Below are 23,714 nucleotides of genomic sequence, written 5' to 3' on the forward strand. Positions count from 1 at the left end.
ACACCCCTCTCCCCAGCTCGTCTGGTCCCTAGGCTCCTCCGTGCTTTTCCCAGCTCGACCCCTTCTGGTCCACTTTCATCCCAGGGCCTGCCGAGTGCACACCCCCCGACCCTGCCGGGTCGAAGAGAAGCTGGTGACCGCGTGTGCCCGAGGCAGCGTCTGTCCCCCTCTCTCTTAGGCATCGGCAGACACAGCAGAGATCACGCCTTCCAGTCTCCCCTGCAGCCAGGCGTGGCCACAGCACCGCATTCCCCAGGACGCAGGGCTGGAAGGACTGGGCCGGAAGTCTGGGACGCCTCCTTACAGGCGGGGGGCTCCACCATCCTCCGCTGTCCTCCTTCCTGATGCCTGAAATACAACTGTGAAGGCCGGAGCTCAAGCAGCCACCTTTGACCACGAGATCAGGCACCAGCTTCCCAAGGCTGTGGACGCTTCCGTGTCAGCTCCGAGAGAGAAGACCCCTGTGTGTTGAGCGTGTTTATCCGTGGGGGTGGGGGCAGGCTGTCCTGGGCTGAAGGAGGGTTCATGGTTCACACTAAGCGTGTGGCCCGGTGGCAACGAGGGTTTCAAAATCACTGAGCTCTTGAGATGGCCCCTCTCGGAAGCCCCGTTGCTCCCCCGCCTCCTCCCTCTCAGGGCCACTCTCTTCAGAGCCGCGTCTGGGGGAACTCCTGTCCTTTTAGGAGGAAGCCCCCGCAGCCCCCTGCCTTCCCCTCCTCCATCACGATGGCCGAAGGCGGCAGAGCCACAGGAGGGTGGGGAGACGCGAGGAGTCAGGAAGGCTGGAAGGACCATTCGGAGCAGCAGAAACTGAGCATCCCAGCAAACAGGACCAGCCCACCGCGGACAGACCGACGCTCACGACAAGGGAGGGTCTGTGCCAGGCACGTGGCGTGGGCAACCGACGGAGAAAGTGCACCTCGAGGGCAGGTCTAGGGAGACAAACCGCAAGATCAACCCCACAGAGGCAGCGTGGGCAACTGCTCAGATTTGGGGCAAGTTTGGCATCTTTCAGAACGATGACCGTGCCTCACGGAGACACGCTGGAGATCCGGAGACCCGTGAGCCTCGTCTCCCAGGCCCCGGCAGCCGGCGGGCGACAGCAGCCCAGCGTTTTTCGACACGGGAATGGACACGCGGGGTGCGGTCCACCCGCACGCTGGGCGTCCCGACACCTGCTCCGGCACAGGTGAGCCCTGAGGACGCTACGCCGAGTGACACACACCCGTCACAGGGGGACAAAGCCTGTCTGAGCCACAGATAGAAGGTCCCCAGACTGGCCAGCTTCGTGGACACGGACAGCAGAGTGATGCCGGCCGGGGAAGGGCTGTTTGTGTTTCACGGGGACAGGGCTTCAGCCTGGGACCTTGGACGCGTGCTGGAGGCGGTGGTGGCAGTGGCCAGTGTCGATGTACTTAGTGCCACTGAGGCATACACGGAGAAGCGGTCGGAACTGTAGGTTTTGTGATACCTATGATTTCCCACATTCGAACAGACCGATGAGTCCTTGATGAGAGAGAGAGAGACTCTGAGTGCTCAGCCACCTCTGGAGAGCTTCGCCAGAGGAACATGCTGGGTGACGGTGCCTCCCACACATGCTGGCCAGCGGATGCGCGTGGAAGCGTCACGGAAGTGCAAAATCGGCACTTAGCGAAGCAGGTGAAATGTTGCCTTGGCGGGACTCCGAGTGACGCTAAGGCTCCCAGGGTGAGTGAGGAGGGGAGGGGAGGCGGTGAGCCTCCTGTGTTACCACACGCTCTCCAGAGGTGCGACCGCCAGAAACGCCAAACTGCCCCAAACCAGGCGGGAGAACCCCCCTTCCTAGTTTGGGAAACAGGTGACAGAAGAACACGTTAAATGACACCAGAAGGACCCAACCGAGCAGATCCAACCGGTCGGGTCACTTTAAACCGTCGACCCTATGGGTGGCTGGGGGTGGAGGGGCCCAGCAGACACGGGCGGGGGTGCTCCACCCTCGCTCGGACCCTGGCTCGAGGGACCCGCTGTCAGACCACGTGGGGCAACCGGGGAGGCACAGAGCGCGGGTGAGAGGCGGGGTGGCCGCGTGCGCCGGGGGGGGGGGGGGGCCCGGAGGTGGACGCGCCAGTGTCCCGGGGGCTGAGTCGGGGGCCTGCGTTCCGCTCAGACGCGTGGACGCTTCTAGACGAAGCCCGTCCGAGGTCTTCACATCTGTTGAATCCAGGTGGTGGTTCCTCGAGGGCTCGTCAGCCTGCCTCCTTTTCGTTATAAAGACTTTAGGACCCAGGAGAATAGACACCCTTGAGTCCCTCGGCTGGGGGTGCAGACCGCCCTGGGCAGACACCCCGAGAGCCGGAGCAGGTGGGAGAGAGCCGTCCCGCCCACCCTTCCCTACCTTCTGAGATTCAGTCTGAGACAATAGGACCTACTCGAAATGGTGAACGACTTCCGCTTATGGTGAGATGGTGTGAACGAGGTGGCCCCGATGCGATGCGTGCAGAGTCCTTCCGGGTTCCGTGGGGGACCTTCCCAGCAGGAGTCAGGAGCCAGTGACCCCTGGGGGCACTGTCAGGTGGCTACGGCCCCCTTCCCCCCACCTGGAAGGCAGTCGGCCCTCGGGAATAGGCCCCCAGCCCCTCGGCCAGGTGAGCTCACCCCTGCTTCTCGGCAGCCCCGTCCTCCGCTGAGACCTTCGTCCCACACACGCACGCCCTTCGCTGGGCCGGAGTCCGTGCCCCGGAAGAGGCCCTACCAGCGGCGGGGGTGGAGGGCTCAGCGGACCTAACTTGAACCGGCCGCCGTCCCTGACCCGGCCACCAAGGCACAGAGCCGATGGTGGTGCGGCTTGGAGCTGTGTCAGACCCGAACCCATCAGCGGGGCCTCAGGGGAGCCCCAGAAGACACGGACCCGTCCGCGGAGGCCTGGCCCGGACCCCGCCATCCCCGGCACACCCGGCCTGATGGGGGCTGTGGCCCTGCTGAGGCCCGACCTCCCGGGCCACCCTGAGCCGCGGCCCCACCCGCCGGGGCCGGAGACCCGGGAGGCGCGTGGTGCTCGCGGGCAGTGGCCGGGCCCCAGGCGGGTGTTTCCGGGAGGCTGAGGTGCGCCCTGCGCCCAGACCTGTGCGGACTCCAGGCCCAGCGTTCTAGATACTCGGCAGCCACTCACGCCGAATCACTGTTCGGGCCGGGTCTGAGCGGACCCCTGCCCGGAGCCACGAGAGCCTGCAGGGGGGCAGGCTGAGCCCCGAGAGTCCCTTAGAGAAAGGGCGGCCTGCGGGGCGCCCCCCACAGGGACCCTCCCGGCCCCGAACACGCCTGGGGGTGCAGCTGCCTTAGATCCGCCCCCACGTACTGTCCCTGCTGCAGGGCCAGGCACGGCCACCCGAGAGGTGCGGGGGGGCCCATCCCCGCGCCCCCTGGACCGACAGAGTCAGGACCGGGTCAGGCCTTGGCAGTGGGGGAAGGCAGCGGATCACCTGCAGCCCCCTAGCGTTGCCCGAGGAAAGTTGGGGGGGGGGTTTGGATTGCGGGTGCCTCAGCCCGGGGTCCTGTAAGCCGGACGGGGGACCGGCAGCTGGGCCCGCCAGGGCGGGGCAGCGCCTCGGCGCAGGACGCGGTGTCCCAGGGAACCCGTGTGGCCCCTCACAGAGAATCCCGCCGGCGAAGTCCGCTGCGCCCAGCCGGGATGAACTCTGGGGCCAGACTCAGAGCCGAGGACAGGGCGCGCAGGCCCCTTCCCTCCAATGGGAGCCCCGCCCCGGGCAAGGGAAGTGAGGAGGGAGGTCACCCCGTGAAGCACCGCCAGGGGAGGGTGCACCGGGGGCAGGAGCCGTGTGTCTGGGTCGGCCGCGCGCCAGCGGTCACTCCAGCTGCTCCCGCCTGCGGGCCGAGCCGGCTGGGAAGGTCCTGAGCGAACGCGGAGCGTGTGGCCTGTGTCTGAGGTTGTCACCGCCACGAGCCACAAGGAGAAGTACGTGTGGGCTGCTTCCCTGCATCTGCCTCCAGGAGAGTTCAAGGCGCCAGGCGGATGACGGACGCCCCAACCCCGCCAGCCATCCTGGGCCCGCCCGTTTGCGGTTAGGAGGGTTTGAAAGAGATCTCTGGACCCCTGCTACTTCCTGAAAGTTCACAGCTGAGCATGAGGTCTGCCTCCCTGAGTAAGTCGTGGGCTCCATGTGCTGGGGAGCGGTCGGCAGGGGGGCGCCCGGACAGGTGGGGGGCTGGGGTGATTTGTTGGCACAAAGGTGGGGGCTTGGTCGAGGGTCTTAACCTGGGGTCCTTCGCTCGGCCTCTTCCGAGTTCTCGCGGTGGTCGCTGCTCCAGGGGGCCCGCGAGTCGGAGCTCAGAGGCAGGTTCCTCTCCGGGGCGGGGAGTGGCACTTCCTGGCCGCTGTGGGACCGCGGCTGATTCTCAGGGTGTTTGGTGGGTGATATACAAAGCGCCTGGCTCCCTGGCCTCCAGGGCTGCTGGGGCCACATGGGCATGAGGAGGACAGGCGGGACAGCGGGGTCTCTGCTGGGGCGACAGTCAGCCTGGCCGCAGGGCCTGGTCCTGGGGCCCCGTCCAGTGTGGGGCCAAGGCCAGCGGGTGTTCCGTATCTGCCGAGAGCCGGGACGGGGAGTGAGACCCCATATTCTCCCAAGTACGTGTGTGCCCAGGAAGGTGACAGGATGGTTTCAGGGGACCTGCCAGGAGGAGAGGGGAGGCAGCCACCTGGGGCGGGGGGGGGGACACGACAATACAGATGGATGGGCTGGGGGGGGGGCATCAAGCTTGTTGCCAAAGACATGAAATGAATTAAGACAATTCTTTTTAAGGACACTCGAACCCCAAGGTCGGGAGACCTGTGCTCTACTCACTGAGCCAGCCGCGCGGCCTCGCAAATGAATTTTTAAGACTTGCACTTAAAATCTATGCGAGGAGGGGGTGCCTGGCCGGCTCAGTCGGCGGAGTACATGACCCCTGATCTCGGGGTCATGAGTTCGAGCCCCACGCTGGGCTGTAGAGCCTACTCAAAAAGAGTCTATCAAAAGGGGAACAGTAGTGGCCTGGCCACCGGGCGTGGGAAACACACGTGGTCTGTGTGCCATGAGGGCCGGGGGCGCAGAAACTCCCAGCTGGGACACAGAAACGAAGTCAGGGCTGGGTGTGAGAATGTGGGGAACGTGGAAGAACCCGAAATGTCCAGCAGTGTTCGTGAAACGGCCCCAGAAACCACAGAAGATCCCTGGGGCTTTCAGCAACGTGTCGGGACGGGGGCGACGGTCAGGGCGGGGTAAAGACGGTGTGTGTCCCGTGGCTGTGCCTTGGGGTCTGTTTGAAAGTCCTGTCGTCAGAGCTGAGGAATATAGTTGAGAAGCTGGGGGGACGGGCTGCCGGTGCAGCACGTGGTGGGAGATGCGTTCGTTCAGCGGGTTGTGTTTGAACAGCGGCCGGTGAGAGCGCTCTCTGGGAGCGGAGCCAGGGGACCAGAAGGAGCCGCGAGGGGACTGGAGCCAGCTGTCACCGGAGCCCCGGCCAGGCTGGGGGGAGGTGGGGCCTGTGGGCCCCTGGGGATGTGGAGGCGCAGGGTCATGCCCAGGGCTGTGTGGCTGTCGTAGCTCCCCGAGAGAATAGACCGAGGACAGAGACCTCCCCACCCCAGGCCTCCAGGCCCAGGCTGGCATTCCAGGCATGGTGGGCTTGTCCCTTCCCTGCGTCCCCGGGCTGGGAGCAGCCAGCTGGGTGAGGCCTGGCACCTGCAGCGGGCCGTCCCGCGGGATGTGTCACTCCGCCTGCCCCACAGCTGACACCCGCCTCTGTGGGTCCCCACGGCCGCCCGCACACGCGGTGGCTCTCGGAAAGAACTGGCCACCGTGCGTGACCACGAGCTGCTGTGGAGGGACACGGGGAGCCACCCCTGCCGCTCTTGGCCCCCCCACCTAACATCCAGCCCCACGGGACGGCCAGGGTGCGCCGCGGCGGGTGGGGTGGGGACGCCGAGAGGGCACGGCCACTGCCACCCTGGCCGTGCCGGGTGCCGCGGCCAGCGCCCCCAACCCCCACGCAGGCCTGGGCTGCCCCGTGTCCCGGCCACCGGGATGATGCAGGGACCCGCCGAGGTTGGGCGGGAGCAAGGCGCTGGCCGGGGGCGGGCCGCACTGCCGGTGCCTGACGGTCAGGGAGGTGGCCCGGACCTGGACACGAGCACCGGGCCCCCGCGGGCCGCGTGAGCACGCTGCCCCAGGACCCCCCTTGCCCCGCACCGGTCTGCTCTCCACGCGGCCCCCGCAGGCCTCAGCTCAGAGGAGCGCGCTGTTTTGCTCGGGCACCACTTCCTCCGGCGTTTGCAGAAGCGGCTGCGAGAGACCCCACCCCTCCCCGCTCCTGTGTGCGCGGGGGAGACCGGGCAGTGCGGCCCCCCGGGGACGGGCTCAGCCTCACAGCTTCCAGAATACTCGAGAGTTAGCGTGAGGGCGGCCGGGCCCGGAGCCCCTGCTGCAGGCAGCTCACCGTCGTGACGGAGGAACTCGGGCCCCGGGCTGAGGCTGGTGGCACCCACGCTCCCGGGGCTGCAGGACGTCCTGACGGCTTCCGGGTGGCCTGGCGTCCCCGCAGCTCCTCCTTTGGGGGCCCCCCTTAGTCGGGCCCACCCCCTCACCCCTGGCCGGCCGGGGCTCTGTGCTGGGGGGTGGCGCCACGCGGGCCCTGCTAGGTCACAGCAGGGAGCGCCTTAGACCATCTCCTGCGGGGGCAGGGCCTTCTAGAACAGGCCACAGACCTGTCAGGGAACTCCCGGGGGCCGCCCCCCTTGTCGGCCCTTCCCAACTGGCAGGGGGCTGACCCGAGACCCGGGGGCGGGATGGGCAAGGCCCAGCGGCGGCCCTCCGGGCCCACGCCTGCCAGCGTGTCTGGGAACGTGGGCTCAGAAGGTCAATGTCACTTGGGAAACAACTGTCTAGACTCACCTTGTTGACTTCCAGGAGCTACTTTCTGTAGCTTCAGGCAAACCCTGGCTTCCTGTGACCTCTGACTGCTGGAAACACGCCGCCAAGTGGGGCCGGGCGGGTAATCTGCGCTCTTAGGGTGCACCTCCCCTGCCCAGGCAGCTTCGGGCGGGACTGGGGCCAGCACAGCAGCCCCTCTGGGCCCAGCCTCTGCCCCTGCAGGACAGAGAGGCCCATGGGCCTGCCTCACGGAGCACAGCAGGAGCCCACGGCCCCTTGGGGCTCCGGGCGTGCCCTGCACACTGTGGGAGCGTGGGTTTAGAGCGCTCGCCTTCTCCCAGACCCTCTCTGGCGGATAAGGGCGCTTCTGGTGAGGGAAGGAAGTATCGAGATAGGGTGCCGTGGACGCTGTCCCCCACCTGCCAGGGCCCTGCTGTAGCTCAGGCCCCTACAGGCATGGTGGGCGCTCTCCCGGGGGTCCTGGTCCTTTCCGTAGGGGGGAGGTGCCGTGACATGCCTGCAAGTCACACGCACTTCACATTTTGGGTCATCGTTTCGCCAGGGGAAATTCCTAGAAAGGATTTTACAAGATCAAAAGTTAAGTGCGCCCCAGACTTTTGGAAGCATGCTGCACAATCGGGCCCAAAACATTCATGCCGGTTTACGCTCCCATCAACGCAGTAAAGACACCCGCTTCCTCACACTTTCGCCAACACTGAGAATTAGAGTCCTTTGTTTTTGTCAGCCTGATAAGCAAGAAAAGACTGCCCTTCTGACGTTGATGTTCGCATTTCTTTGATTATAAGTAGAGTCGAGCACTTTTTGGGTTTTTAGGAGCTGTTTATTATGTCTTTTGCAAAGTATCTGCTCATGGGCTCCGAAACTTCTTATATTAATTCATTTTTTATTGTATTTTTTGATGTTTGTTTACTTTTGAGAGAGACAGAGACAGAAGGCGAGTGGGTTGGGGCAGAGAGAGAGGGAGGCACAGAACCTGAAGCAGGCTCCAGGCTCCGAGCTGTCAGCACAGAGCCTGATGCGGGGCTCGAACTCACGAGCTGTGAGATCATGACCTCAGCCGAAGTCGGACGCTCAACCGACTGAGCCACCCAGGTGCCCCAAAACTTCCCATATTTATTGATTTGTAGATGTTCTTTGTATATTGAGGATCTGCTGTTATATCTATATATATCCAAACATATCTATATATCATATATAGATATATCTATATATCATATGTGTATCATATATATCATATATCTATATATATCTTATATATCATATATATATCATATATATCATATATAGTTATATCTATATATCAAAATACAAGACTTGACACATAACAAATGCTCGCTAAGGGTTGAGTCATCTGTTGAATGACTTAATTTCTGATCTAATCTGATTTTCCTAAAGCCATTCCGTCCTACTCTTTGTCCAGGTCACTTTGAGCTCTTGGAGCAAACTGCTCAGTAGGATCAAGAAGACACATGACGTGTACTAGAAACCGGAGTGCGTGTTAGAGCCTCTCTGAGATCGGAGCAACTCAAGTATGCCAGGTGAGCCCCCTTCGTGTCTCCGTCGACTTTAACCACTTAGGAGGGACTGCAAGAATTTTTCTAGAATGCACGTCACCTCAACATGGGAGTAATTACTTCAAAACTTAGCGTGAAAAATAGCCTTGTCTAAAAAAAAACCGTCTCCGAAACAATAAAGGTGTAGGGTCTCCATCAAGACACAGGGAAGCGTCTGTTTCTTTGCTCTCGAGGCGCTAGGAAACACCGGGAACAGGACCGCGAGGGACCGGGGTCTCCTATCATGCCCATCTCTGGCCAAGTGCTGAGCCCCAGAGCTGTCACCTGTCACCTGTCTCCCGCCCTTTTCCCAGGGGGTCGGGGCCCTCGTGTGTGCCTGCGGGGGGGGGGGGGGGGGCAATTGACAAGTGGGCCCGACAGCGCCCAGGCCCCCGTGCCTCGGACCCTTGCCGGTAAATGGGGATGGCTGTGCCTGTCCCGGGGAGGGGGCGGGGAAGCCACCTCACACCCATTAGGACCATTAGGACGGCAACCCTCACAAAACAAAACACCAAAGTGTTGGCGAGGACGCGGAGAGACCGGGTCCCCGTGCACCGTCGGTGGGAACGTTAAGCTGGCGCGGCCGCTACGGGAAACAGCCCAGCGGTTCCTCACAAAGTCGAAAACAGAACTGCCGTGTGATGAGCAATCCCACTACGGGTATTTACCCGAAAGAAGTGAAAGCCGGGTGTCGAAGTGACGTTTGCACGCCCGAGTTCTCGGCAGCATGCGTCCGAAAGGGGGGGGGGAGTGGAAACGACCCGGGCCTCCATCGACAGAGGACTGCGTGAACGCACGCGGCCCAGCCTTAGCACCGAAGGACGTTCGGACACTGGTGGCGGCAGGGACGGGCCTTGAGGACCTGAAGCCGAGTGAGGGAAGCCAGACGTAGAAACACAAATCCTGTGTGACCCCACTCCTGCGGGGGCCTGGGGGGGTCGACTCCCAGGGACTGAGCAGAACGGGGCGCGGGCGCTGCGGGAGCCGAGGGGACTTCGGGTTTAACTTCCGGTTTAACGGGGACAGTGTGGCAGTGTTGCAAGCGTCCCCAGCGTCTCCTGAGGAACTGAAAGGCAGGGGCCAGGGGCAAAGGCTCTGGTAAGCGTGTGTCACCAGGAAGGACACAGACGTTCGTTTCTGTGACAGGTCCCAGAGGAGGCGGGGGAGGGAGGACGGGGTCCAGGGTGGCCCCGGGCACAGGTCGGGCGGTCAGAGGGGGCCCGGGAGAGCAGGCTGGGCAGGAGAGGGAGGTGCCCGGGACGCGGCAGATTCCTTCCCCACGGCGGGTCCCCAGAGAGTGCGTGCGTCTGCAGTGTCCCTGCCACTTACAGCTGGGGGCTCACGCCTGAGGGCACGCTTCATCCTTGTGACTCGTCCGCCCGCCACATCGCCTGCCCCTCAGGAGCACCGGTGAGGGAGGGCAGGTGAGGACCCACCTCGGGCTCTGGCAGCTTGAGCCGGGGCTCAGGGCTGTTCTCCTCACTGGCTTCTTGCTGTTGGACGGGGTGGTGACTCAAAGGTGGCCGTCAGGTCACGCCTTCCTCCGGGGGCCTCTGTCACAAGCAGGTGCTGCAGGGGCCCCCGTGTCCGGGCATCTTCCCAGTTTAGGTGAAGGGACACTAGGGGCACTCCCTGGGGCTCCCTCTTCCCATGCGGTGGCCCGTCGGCCAGCCTCAACGCGTTCCTGCTATGAAACACCTCAGAGCTGGGTCACACATCGGCCGAGCCCCGTGAAAGCTTGTCTGAACTCTCGAGGGGAAGGAAAACCCTGAGCAGGGGTGGGGAAGGTGGTCAGCGGCACCGGGCCGGGTGGGTGTCCGAGGCTGTGCACCGATGCGGTCCCTTCCGTCCCGGGGCATTGGGGTCCCCAGAACTCCAGAGCCCTGAGCGTCTCTGGCCCTCGGACTTCGTGTGATGCCAGATGATGTTGACTGTCCCCTGTTACTGAATCTCAGTGAGAATCAGCACAGGGACATTCACAGGCCTAAGACGGCACAGAGGCCGTTCTACGTTTACGCCCTGACTCACTGCTGTTCGTTTCCTAATGGGCAGGGACAGCAGGTGAGCCGTGGCTCTGGTGCGGGAGTGGGTGTGGGGGCTTGAAAGGGGTCCCCTGCATACGGGACCCCAAAGGACAGCCCTGGGCAGTGAGGGCTGGAGTGAATCCGAGGATCCCTGCCCGCTGGCCGCCAGAGCTCGGATGGGGGTCCCAGGCGACTGGTGACGGGAGGCGATGCCCCTTCCACTCAGGCAATGCCCGCAGGTAATGCCCAGCAAACGTGGGCTCAGAACCGCCGCCCACCTTCAAGGGAGCCGGGCTGTGGTGCGTGGGCAGGGGCCAGAGGGCTAGTGCCGTGGGGTTAGAGCCCTCAGCCCTCGGTGCCAGCTGCTGGGACGGCCTCATGGGTGCGACAGGGGCACCTGGGGCGCGTCGGGGGCACGCAGGGCACGGACTGAGCCAGAGGCCATCCGGACAGACTTGGAAAGGAGCCAGATGGAGTTTCCAGGAATGAAGGCTGTATCACTTGGGCGAGTTAGACACCGATGAAGGGACTCCTACCCTATAGCTGGACACCAGCAGGCTCCTTGGATGGCACGGGACAAGGGGGCCGAGGTGGAGGAGGCCCCACAGCAGGATGAGACTCGTGTGTCCGACACAGCCGAGCAGAGCCCCGAGGGCGAAACCCGGGGTCCCTGCACACTGGTGGGATCGACACACTCTCGGATTCCACAGGTCCGAAGACAGGACAGCCAGACCGACGGGTGACTGCTCCCCGCTTCGGAGGCCAGAGGACGGAGCACAGGGCGTCCACGTGCCAAAGCCGCGGGGGACCCCTGGGTGAAGAGGGCGTCTCAGGCGGACCCGCGGGGGCTCCTACCAGCAAGGTCCTGTCCTTGGCAGAGGACGTCCTGAGGCAGGACGAGGGGTCTCAGGAGGGCGGCCCAGAGGAGGCAGGTGAGCCGGCAGGAGCCCGGCCGCCGCGTGGCTCGTCGCACAGGGCAGACGACAAGGCCAACGTGCGAAGCTAGAAACGCGCGAGTCCCCACACGACTGGAACCCTGGGGGGAGCGGTGCGTCGGCCAGTCGGGCCCAGAGAGATAGTGCTTGGGGCTCCCGGGCCACACGCTCAGCAGGGTGCAGACTCTGACGAGCTCCGGACACACGGAAGCACACATTTCGTTTCCAGGGTAGTCTCTGAAAACCTAAAAATAGACTTGATAATAACTTCCAAATGAGTAGAGGCGGGAAACAGAATTTAAGAAGTAAACAAATCCAGAAGATGTGTTTGCTCGCTTGGTGGGAAGGGAGAGTCTGTCCTAGCCGCTCTCCTTGGCTGGTGGAGGGCTGCCATCTCCCTGTGTCCCCACACCGTCTTCCCCACCCGCGTCCCTGTGTGCGAATGTGCCCACGTAATAAGAACACGGTCCCAAGGGATTAGGGCCCACCCAAATGGCCTCATCTGAACCCGGCCGCCTCTGCAAAGACCGGCCCCAAATACGGTCATGTTCTAAGGTGCTGGGGTCAGGGGTCCCCCACGTCTTTTTGCGGGGGGGACACAGTTCAACCCATAACAAAAGACAAAAGGGGAATAAAAGCAAACAGAAAAGCAGACAAAGGAGCACAAAGTAAGGTGGAGAAAAGCAACAAAACCATATCAGTGATGTCAAGAGTATAAACGGATTGCAATCGGTAACTGAGAGGCAGCGAGCGTCAGATTTCTAACTCCAGTCGGAAGCGTCACATCCAAACCATAAGGATGCAGACAGGCTGGAAGTAGAGGTGGGGAAAAAAATACCAATGACTACTCATCGAGAGAGAGCCGCTCTTTTTATATTAAGTACTAAACAAAGACTTAGTATTAAAAGCATTATTAGAAATTACACTGCCTTCCTGTGGTTGTGTTACAAATGACTACAAACATAGAGGCTTATAAATGCCCATCTTCATTGTTCGGGGGATGAGAGGTGAGAAATGGGCTAAAACCAGGGTGTCACAGCCGCGTTCCTCCTGGAGACTCAGGGAGAAGCTGTTTCCCTGCGTGTCTGGCTCCCAGAAGCTGCCCGCATCCCTGGGCTGGCAGCCCCTTCCTCCCTCTTCAGAAGGGCCAGTGGCCCCCACGTCCCCACATTCTGGGACCCTGTGACAGCACCGAGCCTGCCCCGGCAATCTACGGCAGCCTCCCTCTTTTCCTAGTGTCAGGCAATTCACAAACCCAATTCCATTTGCAACTCCTTTTGCCACGGAACCAGAGTTGCACATGAGCCAATCAAGCCGCTAGACTCACAGGTTCTGGGATCAGGATGTGCACGTCTTTGGGGGGCGGGGGCGTTATTCCACCGACCCCAGAGATAAAGAGACCATGACATAATAGTACAGAGGTCAATTCATCAGGAAATCAGAACAGTTTTTAACTCACACGCACCAATTAACAACGGCTTAAAACACATAAAGCAAACCTTGAGAGAACTACAAGAAGTACACAAATCCCCCATCACGACAGGGGGGGTTAATCACTTTTCTCCATAACTGACGGTTGAAGCAGGCAAGATGGTGCTGTGCACGAGCCGGGGTCAGGGATTGGGGTCAAAGCATGAAAGCTGCTATAGAAGGGCGGTGGGGGGGGGGGCACCCCGACTCTATTGAAAATGTGCACAGAAGAACACTCACTCAACAATTAAAGAATACACTCTGGGGGTGCCTAGGTGGCTCAGTTGGTTAAGCGCCCGACTTTGCTCGGGTCATGATCTAGCGGTTCGTGAGTTCAAGTCCCGCGTCGGGCTGTCTGACGGCTCGGAGCCTGGAGCTGCTTCGGATTCTGTGTCTCCCTCTCTCTCTGCCCCTGCCCTGCTCACATTCTGTCTCTCTCTGTCTCAAAAATAAACACTAAAAAAAAAAAAAAAGAATACACTCTGTTTTCCGGCACACAAGCAACCCTTTGAGAACTGACCTCCGTGAGTTACGAGGACTCGGCGTCGCACAGCCCATGGGCTGTGACGCCGCCAGGCTGGAGCCCAAAAATCTGACAGGCATTTGGAGAACCCTTAAACGCCTGGTGCCTCTGGTCTGGAGCGAGCACGAGTCGTATGTTCTCTTGGTTCCCAGGCGCTCCCGTCCTCACGCTTGTCTCTGTCCCACAGGGAACGACACCCTAGTAAGCGGCCCTGTCTCAGCGACCCCGTTTCCCGGCACGGGCCCCTGTAACGTGTCCTTCGAGGACAGCAGAGTGGTCCTGGTGGTGGCGTACAGCCTCGTGTGCCTGCTGGGCTTCCCAGCCAACTGCCTGACGGCGTGGCTGACGCTGCTGCAGGCGCGGCAGGGCAACGTGCTGGCGGTCTACCTGTTCTGCCTGGCGCTGTGCGAGCTGCTCTACATCGGCACCCTGCCCCTCTGGGTCGTCTACATCCGGAACCAGCACCACTGGACCCTGGGCCCGTGGGCCTGCAAGGTGACGGCCTACATCTTCTTCTGCAACCTGTACGTCAGCATCCTTTTCCTGTGCTGCGTCTCCTGCGACCGCTTCGCGGCGGTGGTGTATGCCCTGGAGACCCGAGGCCGCCGCCACCAGAGGACCGCCTTCCTCATCTCGGCGTCCGTCTTCCTCGTCGTCGGCCTCATCCACTACCCGGTGTTTGAGATGGAAGACGGGGACACCTGCTTCGAGACGCTGCCCACCAACACCAGGGTCGCCAGCTACTGCTATTCCCGCTTCGCCGTGGGGTTCGCCGTCCCTCTCTCCGTCATCGCGTTCACCAACCAGCGGATCTTCAGGAGCATCAAGCTGAGCACGGGCCTGAGCGCCACCCAGAAGGCCAAGGCGAAGCGCCTGGCCATCGCGGTGGTGCTCATCTTCCTGGTCTGCTTCGCGCCCTACCACCTGGTGCTCCTCGTCAAGGCCATCGCCTTTTCCTACTACAAGGGAGACCCGGGCTCCATGTGCGCCTTCGAAGCCAACCTGTACACGACCTCCGCGGTGTTCCTGTGCCTGTCCACGGCCAACGGCGTGGCCGACCCCATCATCTACGTGCTGGCCACGGGCCACTCGTGGCAAGAGGTGTCCAGGATCCACAGGGAATGGAGGAAGTGCTCCGCGAGGACAGATGTTGTCAAGCTCACGTGTTCCAAGGACTCAGAGGAGGCGCCCCTGCCCACGACGCTCACTAACGGCCACACGATCCCCAGGATCGTCGAGCCCCCGGAGCCACAGCCGCGTGCATGGGGCTCACCGTGCACCTTGGAGAGGCCGGGCGAAGAGTCCTGTTGAGCCCGCGTGGGAGCCCAGGAGCGGTGGTGTGGCTTCCCCGTCCGCTGAGCTTGCCAATGAGTGCCCGCGGCGCTGGCCGAGAAGCCCCCCTCTGGGAAACCCGCCAGGATCTCTCGTTCCTGGAGCCACGCTCTCCGTCGGCCCATCAGGGTCCCGGCCCCCCCGGCTCCCCCCGCCCGGGCCGACACAGGAGGCGGCTCGCCCAGGCAGCGCGCGGCTGGCAGGCCGGCCTCTTCGTCCGCACACATCCCGGCCGGCTCACCCGGCCACTAGCGAACAGCAGGGCTGTGGGCAGGGGCCGCGCGCCTGCCCGGTGTGGCCCTGCACGGTGCCCGGTCACGCGCAGTGATGACTTTATTTCCCGTGCTTTTCTGCAAGCAGTGCTTGGATGACCGGATAGTACGGCAGGGGATCTTTGTGCTCCGTCTCAGGATGCCCTTCCCGCAGGGCCAGCTCGCTGTGGGACAGCCGAGGCCGACGAGGGGGCAGGAGCCCAGGCCGGAGGGCCCTCGGCCGGGCCGGCTCTGTGCCACGCAGGTGTGAGGTCGCGGGGTGCCGGGGACTCCTCGGGGGAGCCGTGGGCTGGGGCACCAACTGCTCTGACTTCAGCAGGGCAGCCGACGGGCCTCCTGTAGGGTGGCCCAGGTCGAGGGTGCCGGTGGACACCCGGGAAGGGTCAGACGCTCAGCTAAAGAGGCCCGGAGAACGGCTGGGATTCATTCCTTCACGTCAAGGCTTCCCGGCCTCAATGCCAGGGGAGAGGCCGCCGAGGGCTTGCAACGGGGGGGGGGGGGGGGCTCAGGAGTGAGCAGGTGACGGCCCCAGGCCTCCAGCCCCTCCACCAGGTGCGGATGGAGTGTGGGTGGAGCATGGAACCTGGTCGGCCATGGGGCCCGAAAGTGGGCTCCCTGAAGACGCACAGCGTCGGGTCACGTCCGGGCGCGTCTAGGCCAGGTCGCGTTGCTGCCTCGGTTTCCCTACCTGTAACAAGGCCAACGACACCTACCGCACGCTGACCCACTACCTGTCCTAGGGCACTTCACACACACCTGTAGCTCACGCCTCAAACAAGAGCCCGGCGGGCTGTGCGCCCAGCGTGGGGGCCTGGGCACCCCGGGTGCCCCCGAGCTGTGCCGGGCCGTCGTGTCACATTGTGCTCTCGTTTCTGTAAGGCGGCGGTCACTGTCCGTGGTGGTTCTTTGTAGTGAGAGCCATCGAAAAGATACACTTGGAAATAAAAATGCGAAAATACGCGCCAGTCTCAGGTGCCTTCCTAACGAAATAATGCCACCTTCCCCTTATCAGGGACGTGTTTTCCTCTAGGGCTGTCTGGGGGCGCCAAGCCCGTGGGAGGGTTATGTGCCCAGGCTCTGGGGTGACGGCTGTGGCTTCAGGGCACAGTCCGGAACGCTCAGCGCTGGGGACGGAGCCCGGTGTCCCTGGACGGGTGCCTCAGTACCACCCCAGGAGCGCGTTCCAGACAAGAGAGAAGGAACAGACGGTTGGCTTTCGCCGGCACGTGGGTCTGAGCTCTGTGCTAGGGGCTCTGTGGGGGGTGTCTCCTCTTGTAAACATAGGTCGCTGACGGGCTGGGGGTGGGGTGGGGGGGTGGGGACTGACGCCTGGTGGGGCGGGGCCTCGTGCACGAGGTAGAGCGTCTGGAGCCGGGGTGGGCGGGGGTCTCGGGCCGGGGGTGTGACCTGCAGGGTCCCCTTCCCTGGGGGTCTCAGAGGGTGTCTGCAGTGACAGCATGGGGACCCATGAGATTAGAAAATGAATATGGGGAGAGACGGTGACCACCGGGGCCAAGGAGAAGCTCTGTGCTGAAGGCCCGACCAGCTCGGTGTCCACACTAAGACATTACTCAATCCGCACCCCGCAGTGTTAGCTGAGGGGCTGCTGGGGGGGCCCAGGTGGGAGGGGCTGGGCTCTGGCCACGTGCCAGCTCCGGTGTGGGCGCAGGAGCACCCGGGGAGCAAGGCCGGCCCTGCCCTTGAGTGTGAGATCTTGGGGGCAAGAGGCAGAGGGCACCAGGCCCGAATCCCAGCCGGACAGGGACAGCTGGGGACGTGGTGGGCACGGGCTGGCCTGGTCCGTCCCGTCCGCCTGGCCGTGCTCCCCTCCTTGAAGATTAGTGATAGTGTCGTCCTCACTCGCTGACCGAAGACCTCTCGTGTTTTCATCTGACATGTGCTGCTTCCAGAAACTTCTCTGGTGAGCAGTGGGGCTGTGCTGGTGAGCAGACCAGATATCCAAACATGAGACCTTCACTCACCCCCCACCATGCCCCCTCATCTTCCCGACTCACCCTACCCCCCACTCCCCTCCACCCTCCACCTTCTCATCCCCCCACTTACTCCCCCACTCGCCCCCCCAGTCCCTAACCCCCTCTCCCTCTCCCTCCCACCTCCCACTGCCTCACCCATTCACTCTGGGTCCCCCTCTCCCCTCTTCCATCTGTTCCCTCCACGAAATGCTCCCTTGGGCACCGGAGGGAGGAGAGACGCCGGCAGTGAGGTCCACCCTCACAGTCCCGAGGCCAGCGCCCCAGGTGGGAGCCCTGAGACCCTTGCAGGGTGGCGCCCCCCTCACCTGGAGCCCACCACCCTCACTCCTAGGCTCTTTCCCTCAAGCGTGTCCCCAGATGGGGCCACCCGCTGTTTGCTCACTACGGCCTTCCCAGCTCCCTGGACACGGCCTGTGCCTGAGTAGTCCCCTCTTGTTCCTCGAGGGACAACGGGGGCCAGATGGCCACGTGTGTGGGCAAGCTCCGTGCCAGCTGGGGAGCCCACACAGAACCCTCACATAGGACCAACCTACCGGGCACCCTCTGTTCCTGCCCTGACAAATACACCAGCACGTCAGGTGCAGGTGGGGCCCCTCCTCAGCCCACCCCACCCTCCGGGCACTGCTGGTGGCTGTGGCCCACAGGTGCACACCCCGGGTGGACCCCGCAGGACAGGCCGGAAGGGCGCAGCCGGGAGTTCCGGGCCCCTCGGTCCTCAGTCGGTCTAGAAGGGGTGGCATGTCCCCGACCCCGAAGCCTCTTGCCCCTGGGAGGGGTGCGTGCAGGCTCTCCTGAGCGGTGCACAGGGAGTCTTCACTGGGGAAATGCCTGCAGGGCCGCTGGGGACATTAACTGAGATCACGTATGTCCCTGGCTTAAGCTGGCCTGACACGGGGTGTATGCTCTAAGTAGGTTAGACACTGTTCTTGGGGTCATGGGAGGTGCCAAGTTCGCGGCGGCCCCTGCAGGTGCCGCGTGCGGGCACCAGGGGGCAGCACGGCCCCGTTGGCCCCGCTCTTGTTCTAAGGGAGGAAGGCGCAGGAGGCCACGGACGGGGCCGCGGAGCCCAGCCGCCTGGGCGGAGGGGGGTTGCTGACCCCGAAAGCCTCCTGCGCGCAGAGCTGGGCCTAAGGAGAGAAACGACCAGTGGCCTTGAGCCCTGGCGACGAACGACAGCCACGCCATCACTGACAGTGCCATCAGTCCCCAAGCCAGGGGCAGGGGTGGGGCTCTGGACTGGGGTCCGGGAGGGGCGCCCTCGCGGATCCGGGAGGGGGTGGAGGCCAGCGGGGCAGAGACTCGGCGCCAGGGCAGCGCGCGGCGGCAGCAAGTCCCCCCGGGAGGCACCGCCGCCCGCCCTGCGCCCCCTCCGCAGGCTCCACCGGGACCACGGAGGCACACGGTAACGAGTGTTGGTGCACACGCGCAGAAGTCACAGCCCTGGCACACGGCCGGCAGGACGGAGAGGGGGCGGCTGCTCCCGGAAACAGCCTGGCGGCCCCCCAAACGGCTACTCAGGCGTCGCCCCCTGCCGGGCAGAACCACGCCTGGGGCCTCCCGAGGCTGACGGCACCGTCCACACGGGGACGCGCACCCGGATGTCCACGGGGCACACTCGCGATGGCCGGAGGGTGGAAACAGGCCAGCAAAATGCGGTCTATCCCCCGGTGGGACGTGGCTGAGCCCAGAAGAGTGAAATACTGACACCGCGGACGAACCGGAGGGCAGCTCGGCCTTGGACGGACCCCGACGGCAGCTGGGCCACGGACGGACCTCAAGAACAGCACGGAGAGACAGAAGCAGACACGAAAGGCCACGTGGAGTAGGATTCCACTTCTCTGAAATGTGCAGAATGGGAAAATCTGTGAGGACAGAGCAGGTTCAGAGTTGGGAGGGGCGGTGGGGGGTACAGCTGAAGGGGACAGGCTTCTTCCTGGGGGGCTGGTTGCACATACCTGTGACTGTGGCGAAACCACTGACCCGTACCCTCAGAGAGGTATGTTGTATGGTATGTGATTATGTCTCGATAAAGCAGTTTAAAAAAACAAAGACGCATCAGACTGTGGCCCCAAAGCCCCTGAAGGGACAGTCTGGGGCCACCATGGCTCAGAGGGGGGTGGGGGGAGGCTGAGATCCTCGGCTGCCGTGGCAGGGAGAAACCCAGATGCACCCCCCCCCCCACCCGCCACAGTCCGGTGTGGTTTGAGGCAACCGGGCGGCAGAGGGGGCCTGGCAGCTCAGGACCTGCCTCCCAGCAGCCTCAGCCCTGAGCCGTCAGGTGGGAGGTCAGCAGGGCACCCGTTGTCCGTTGCTGCTCAGGAGACAGTCCCCTCCCTGCATCATGATCGTTCCTGACCAGCCTGGGGGTGAGCAGCCCTGCCCTGCCTGTCCTTTTGCCCCTGGGTTTGGGCCCAGGGTGGGCTCTGATTTCTTAAATGTCAGCCTACATCCAAATCACTGAGGGGCCCTGTTAAACACAGAAGGGACCCAAGGGCACCTGGGTAGCTCAGTCGGTTGAGCATCTGACTTCGGCTCAGGTCATGATCTCGCGGTCCATGAGTTCGAGCCCCGCGTCGGGCTCTGTGCTGACAGCTCAGAGTCTGGACCCTGCTTCGGACTCTGTGTCCCCCTCCCTCTCTGTTCCACCCCACTTGCAGTCTGTCTCTCTCTCAAAAATAAATAAAGATTAAGAAAAAAAAATTTTTAAATACAGAAGGGACCCAGCCCCATGGCTCCTGAGTCAGAGCGTTTGCATCAGGGAGACCCTGGCTCATGTCCACACCTAGAGAGCCTTTGAGTCTCAGCCCGATGCCATCAGAACGGCGCATATCCAATTTCGACCAGTGAGAGGTGGGCCTGGAACTCAGTTTGCCTCCTGGAGGAAAGGCTCTTTCCCTGGACCTGCTTCAAGGCCAGGTGCAAGGTCTGGAGCTGCTGCAGTCACTCTATGACTGTGGGCAAAGACATGGAACCAGAAAGCCCGTACCAAGGGGAGGGCCTCCGTGTCCCGCACCTGCCATCCCACTCCTTGGCCGCGTCAGGGCCGGTGACGTCGTCCTGCAATACCCCCCTGCTCTGTGCCCGGGGCCTGCCCCCCTCAGAGGGCATGGCAGCCGCCCCACCCAAACCTCCTCTCCTTCTGCTCTCTCACACTGGCACCCGCCTCGGCTTCTCTGCGATTTCACAGGGATGCTATTTTCTTTCCTGTGCTCTCACACCCACGTCTGCTCTCACAAATTGCCTGTGATACCTCCGTGCAGACAGCTGGGGTGTCACGGGCCCTGCTGACGCTCGTCCGCCCCCCCCCCCCCCACCTCCAGTCCTGTTCTCCTCCCTTGAGATCATCACGGGCTGTGCACCTTGGCAGACTCCTCCAGACTATTCCTAAGCATTGACTTGCCTACATAGGCACCCGTGGAAACTACGTGGGATTGTTTTTGCTTGTATCCAATTCTCCGTTTTGAAATAACTTCCAATCTGCAGAAAAGTGGTACACTTAGTACTGAGAAATTCTGGATATTCTCTCTCCTTACCTAGATTCCCCAACTGTCAACATTTTATGGCATTTTCCTTATTATTCACTCTCTCCTTCCATACAACTATTTATTCCTGCGCCGTCTGAGAATAAGGAGTCTCTCCTGCATAAGCGTAGTGCAGTCTGAAAAATCAGGACATCACCACTGATCTAACATCCCCCCCCATCTTGACATGCTGCCCGTGTCTCTGCAGAATGCCCCCTTCCTTAGCTGTGTCTGTGTCCTGTGCTTTCTGTATTTCTGTGGGGCCCCCTGGGAGGCGAGGCTGTGTCCTCCTCCTCACGTCCCGCCTGCCGGAGGCCCTGAGTGCCCAGCCAGCCAGCACCGCTCGCGTGAGGTCTCGCCACTTGGGTGAGATAACACCTGCCAAGACCCCTCCCTGTGAAGATAACTGCTGAGCACCTTGCACTCATTAGTAAGTAATTAATTAGTAAGTAGTTGCACTCATTAGTAAGCAGCTAATTAGTAAGTAGTTACGAAGCAGTTCATAGGGACAGCGCTTGTGATTTCTTTGACGAGGCTGGGGTTCCCCTGCCTCTTGGGGGTGTACCTTCTTACATCTGGACTGATGTCAGCACGGACTCTGGGCTGCTGTCCTACTCGAGGGCCTGCCGTCCGCCACTTTCAGTGGGATCCTGCGTCCTTTGGACACGTCGTTTTGTTTAGGCACTTCCTTACCTTCTGGTGCAAGATGCCGAGCTCACTCAGCTCAGCCTTTTCCCGGAGGGGCCCCAGCTCCTCTCAGCGGAGAGCGGTGCGAGTGAGAGCCGGGCCCAGGGACGCCTGCTGGCTGTCACCAGGCGGCACCGTTGCCAGAGCGGGAAGATCTGTGCGTGTGTCCACAAACCCGCGTGCAGACCCGTATGTTAAGCTGAGTGTCCTCTGCTCTCTCCACCTTCCCGGCACCCCAGCGCTGGGCTGAGCTGCGTCGACGCCCTTCTCCATTCGTTCGGGGATTTTCCTGTGCGGTCCCCAACAGGCAAAGGCTGGTCCCCACGGCGGGAAAGGGAAGGAGGAAAAAGCGAGCGGAGTGCGAAGACACGGCTGATTTGTGGGAGTGGGCTCTCCGGGGTGGTTGGAGGGTCCTGGCACGGGTCCGAGCCAGGCGGCGGCCGTGGGCAGACCGAGGGCTGCAGATTGGAGGCAGACATGAGCAAAAGAGAGGCGTCGGGAGGACCCCAAGGTCTTTGGCGGAGTGGTGAGCAGCTGATTGAACCAGTAAAGGGAACAGGATGCTTTGGGTGGGGGAGGCAGACTTCCATTTCAGACGTGTAGGGTGTAGACAGAAGTGGTTTGAGGACTGGGCCCTGGGACACTGCAACGTCTGGAGGGGGGAGGAGAGGAGGAACCAGAGATGGGGTTCTGCAGGGGGGGCCCAGGGAGGCCCAGAGGAAAAGCAGGCAGGTGGGCCAACAGGCCTCTAGGGGTCCCCGGGATGGGGCCACCCAGTGGCTGACACGGATGGTGACGGGGGCACGTGGGCATACCGAGGGCCCCTTTAACAAAGTCAAGTCCCAGCCCTCCGAGGATGCCCACCTCCAGGGCTCACCCTTGGAGGTCATGCGTGGAGAGGCAAGCCTCAGAGGTGTGGGGGGGGAGCGGGTGGGCAGAGGGGACCCCGAGGGTCTGGTGGCATCTGTGAGTTCAGGCACCGTGTGGCCTGTGTGCACCCCAAGGTTATGCTGGGGGGACGGGCTGCCAGGGGCATTTTCAGGGTGCCGGTCCATGACCCTCTGCCTGCCCCTGAGGCCTGGACCCACACAGAGGGGAGGGTTCCCCTGCTCGGCTGGTGCCGGTGGCCTCAAGGGAGATGTCCGGCCCCCGCCGACCGTCTCCCTGGGCACCGAGGGGGTCTGGGCTGTTCGCCTGGTCGGGAACACAGAGGCTGGGGAGCTGGGGGTGGGGTCTGCACGGGCAGAGAACAGCACGGTCCCCGGCCAGAGACCCAGGCAGAGGAGTGGCGCTGGCCGGGGCTGGGCGTGCGGGGAGGAGACGAGGGGCCGAAGGCAGACGCGCTTCCTGTCCACCTGGGCTCCCTGGGCCCGGCTCACCCGCTGCCCCCTTCCCTTGCAGCCCCAGAGAGTTGGGCGGATTTCTGTCCCTGCGGCACATCCAGCCCGTCTGTGATGAGGGCGGCTCTGAGCAGCACAAAACCAAACGACATAAAGGAAAGCATTTCTTAATGTCACCCTTTTTCTTTGTTCTCATTTTCGTAAACAACAGAGTACAACAAGGAAACTTCCAGGATTCTGCCCACCTGAGGACGCCTCGTAGGAAAGGTTCACAAGTGACACACTGATGCCGGCAGCAACGTTCCCGATGTCGACATCCAGCTGACTCCTTGAAGTGTAAGTGTAAGTGTGGCCGCGTCCAGAGGGCTGGGCGATGAGGCCGGACTGGTGAGGTAAACCCCCTGACCTACTTTAGCTGGCAGCATTTGTGTCCCCTGTCCAGTCCCCACCCCCTCCAGCAGCAGACAAGAGATTCTGGGAAAGGGGGTGGGGGGTCAGGGTTGGGGTCCAGCGAGGGTCCACACCAGCAGGTGGGCCTGGAGCATCTCTGGGGCAGGGCCACACGGCTCACAGCCTCGGAGTCCCCTCTGTGCCCGGGCTTGTCACCCCCCCCACCCCACCTCTATCTACCTGCCAGACAGGAGCCGACAAGTGGATCCCCCCAGAGCGTGGTCCCAGGCGAGCCCAGGTGTCCCAGAGTGCGAGGGGACAGGCAGGGGCTGTGGCTCCTCTCTTTCTGCCTGGATGTGGCCGGGACATATGCAGGGCTGGCTCTGTAGAAGGGGCTGTGCAAGAGGCCGGAGAGCCACATGCACGGTTTTCTTTAGTACAGAAGAGACTGGATTCTTTGACCGGCTCAGACACACATGTGGTAAGGAGTCCCCAGGATTAAAGGCACACATGAGGCTCGAAGCCGACCTGGGCCCGTGGCCAGTGCATCGCCTGGGTTGGCCGCTGGGGCCCGCCTCTGTGGACCCTGCCCTAGACGTCTTAATCGGCTTATTTATTGGAGCACGAGTAGAGAATGTCCCCAACGGGACCGTATCAAACGAACGTTAGCCACCTTCACTCAGACCAAGTATGGACAGTCTCGGGGTCCCAGAAATCTCCCCGGGGCCTCCCCCAAGCCCACTG

General features: G+C 62.5%; 1 protein-coding gene across 2 annotated transcripts; it reads left to right on the plus strand.

Moving 5' to 3' along the window:
* Positions 1-2,094: 2,094 nt before the first annotated feature.
* GPR132 (G protein-coupled receptor 132) lies at positions 2,095-15,997 on the plus strand. Of its 2 annotated transcripts, none has more exons than XM_086708600.1 (3): positions 2,095-4,139; positions 8,350-8,467; positions 13,622-15,997. In XM_086708600.1, exons 2-3 carry the CDS (start codon positions 8,461-8,463, stop codon positions 14,743-14,745), a joined length of 1,131 nt encoding a protein of 376 aa, XP_086564726.1. In that variant the 5' UTR covers positions 2,095-4,139; positions 8,350-8,460; the 3' UTR covers positions 14,746-15,997. The 2 variants fall into 2 exon arrangements, with proteins under 2 accessions (XP_086564726.1, XP_086564727.1); XM_086708601.1 differs by lacking the exon at positions 2,095-4,139 and adding an exon at positions 4,220-4,624.
* The last annotated feature ends 7,717 nt before the right edge of the window (positions 15,998-23,714 follow it).

Source organism: Puma concolor, chromosome B3 (assembly GCF_028749965.1).
Source record: "Puma concolor isolate L17-30 chromosome B3, mPumCon1.1.hap2, whole genome shotgun sequence".
NCBI classification, from domain to species: domain Eukaryota; kingdom Metazoa; phylum Chordata; class Mammalia; order Carnivora; family Felidae; genus Puma; species Puma concolor.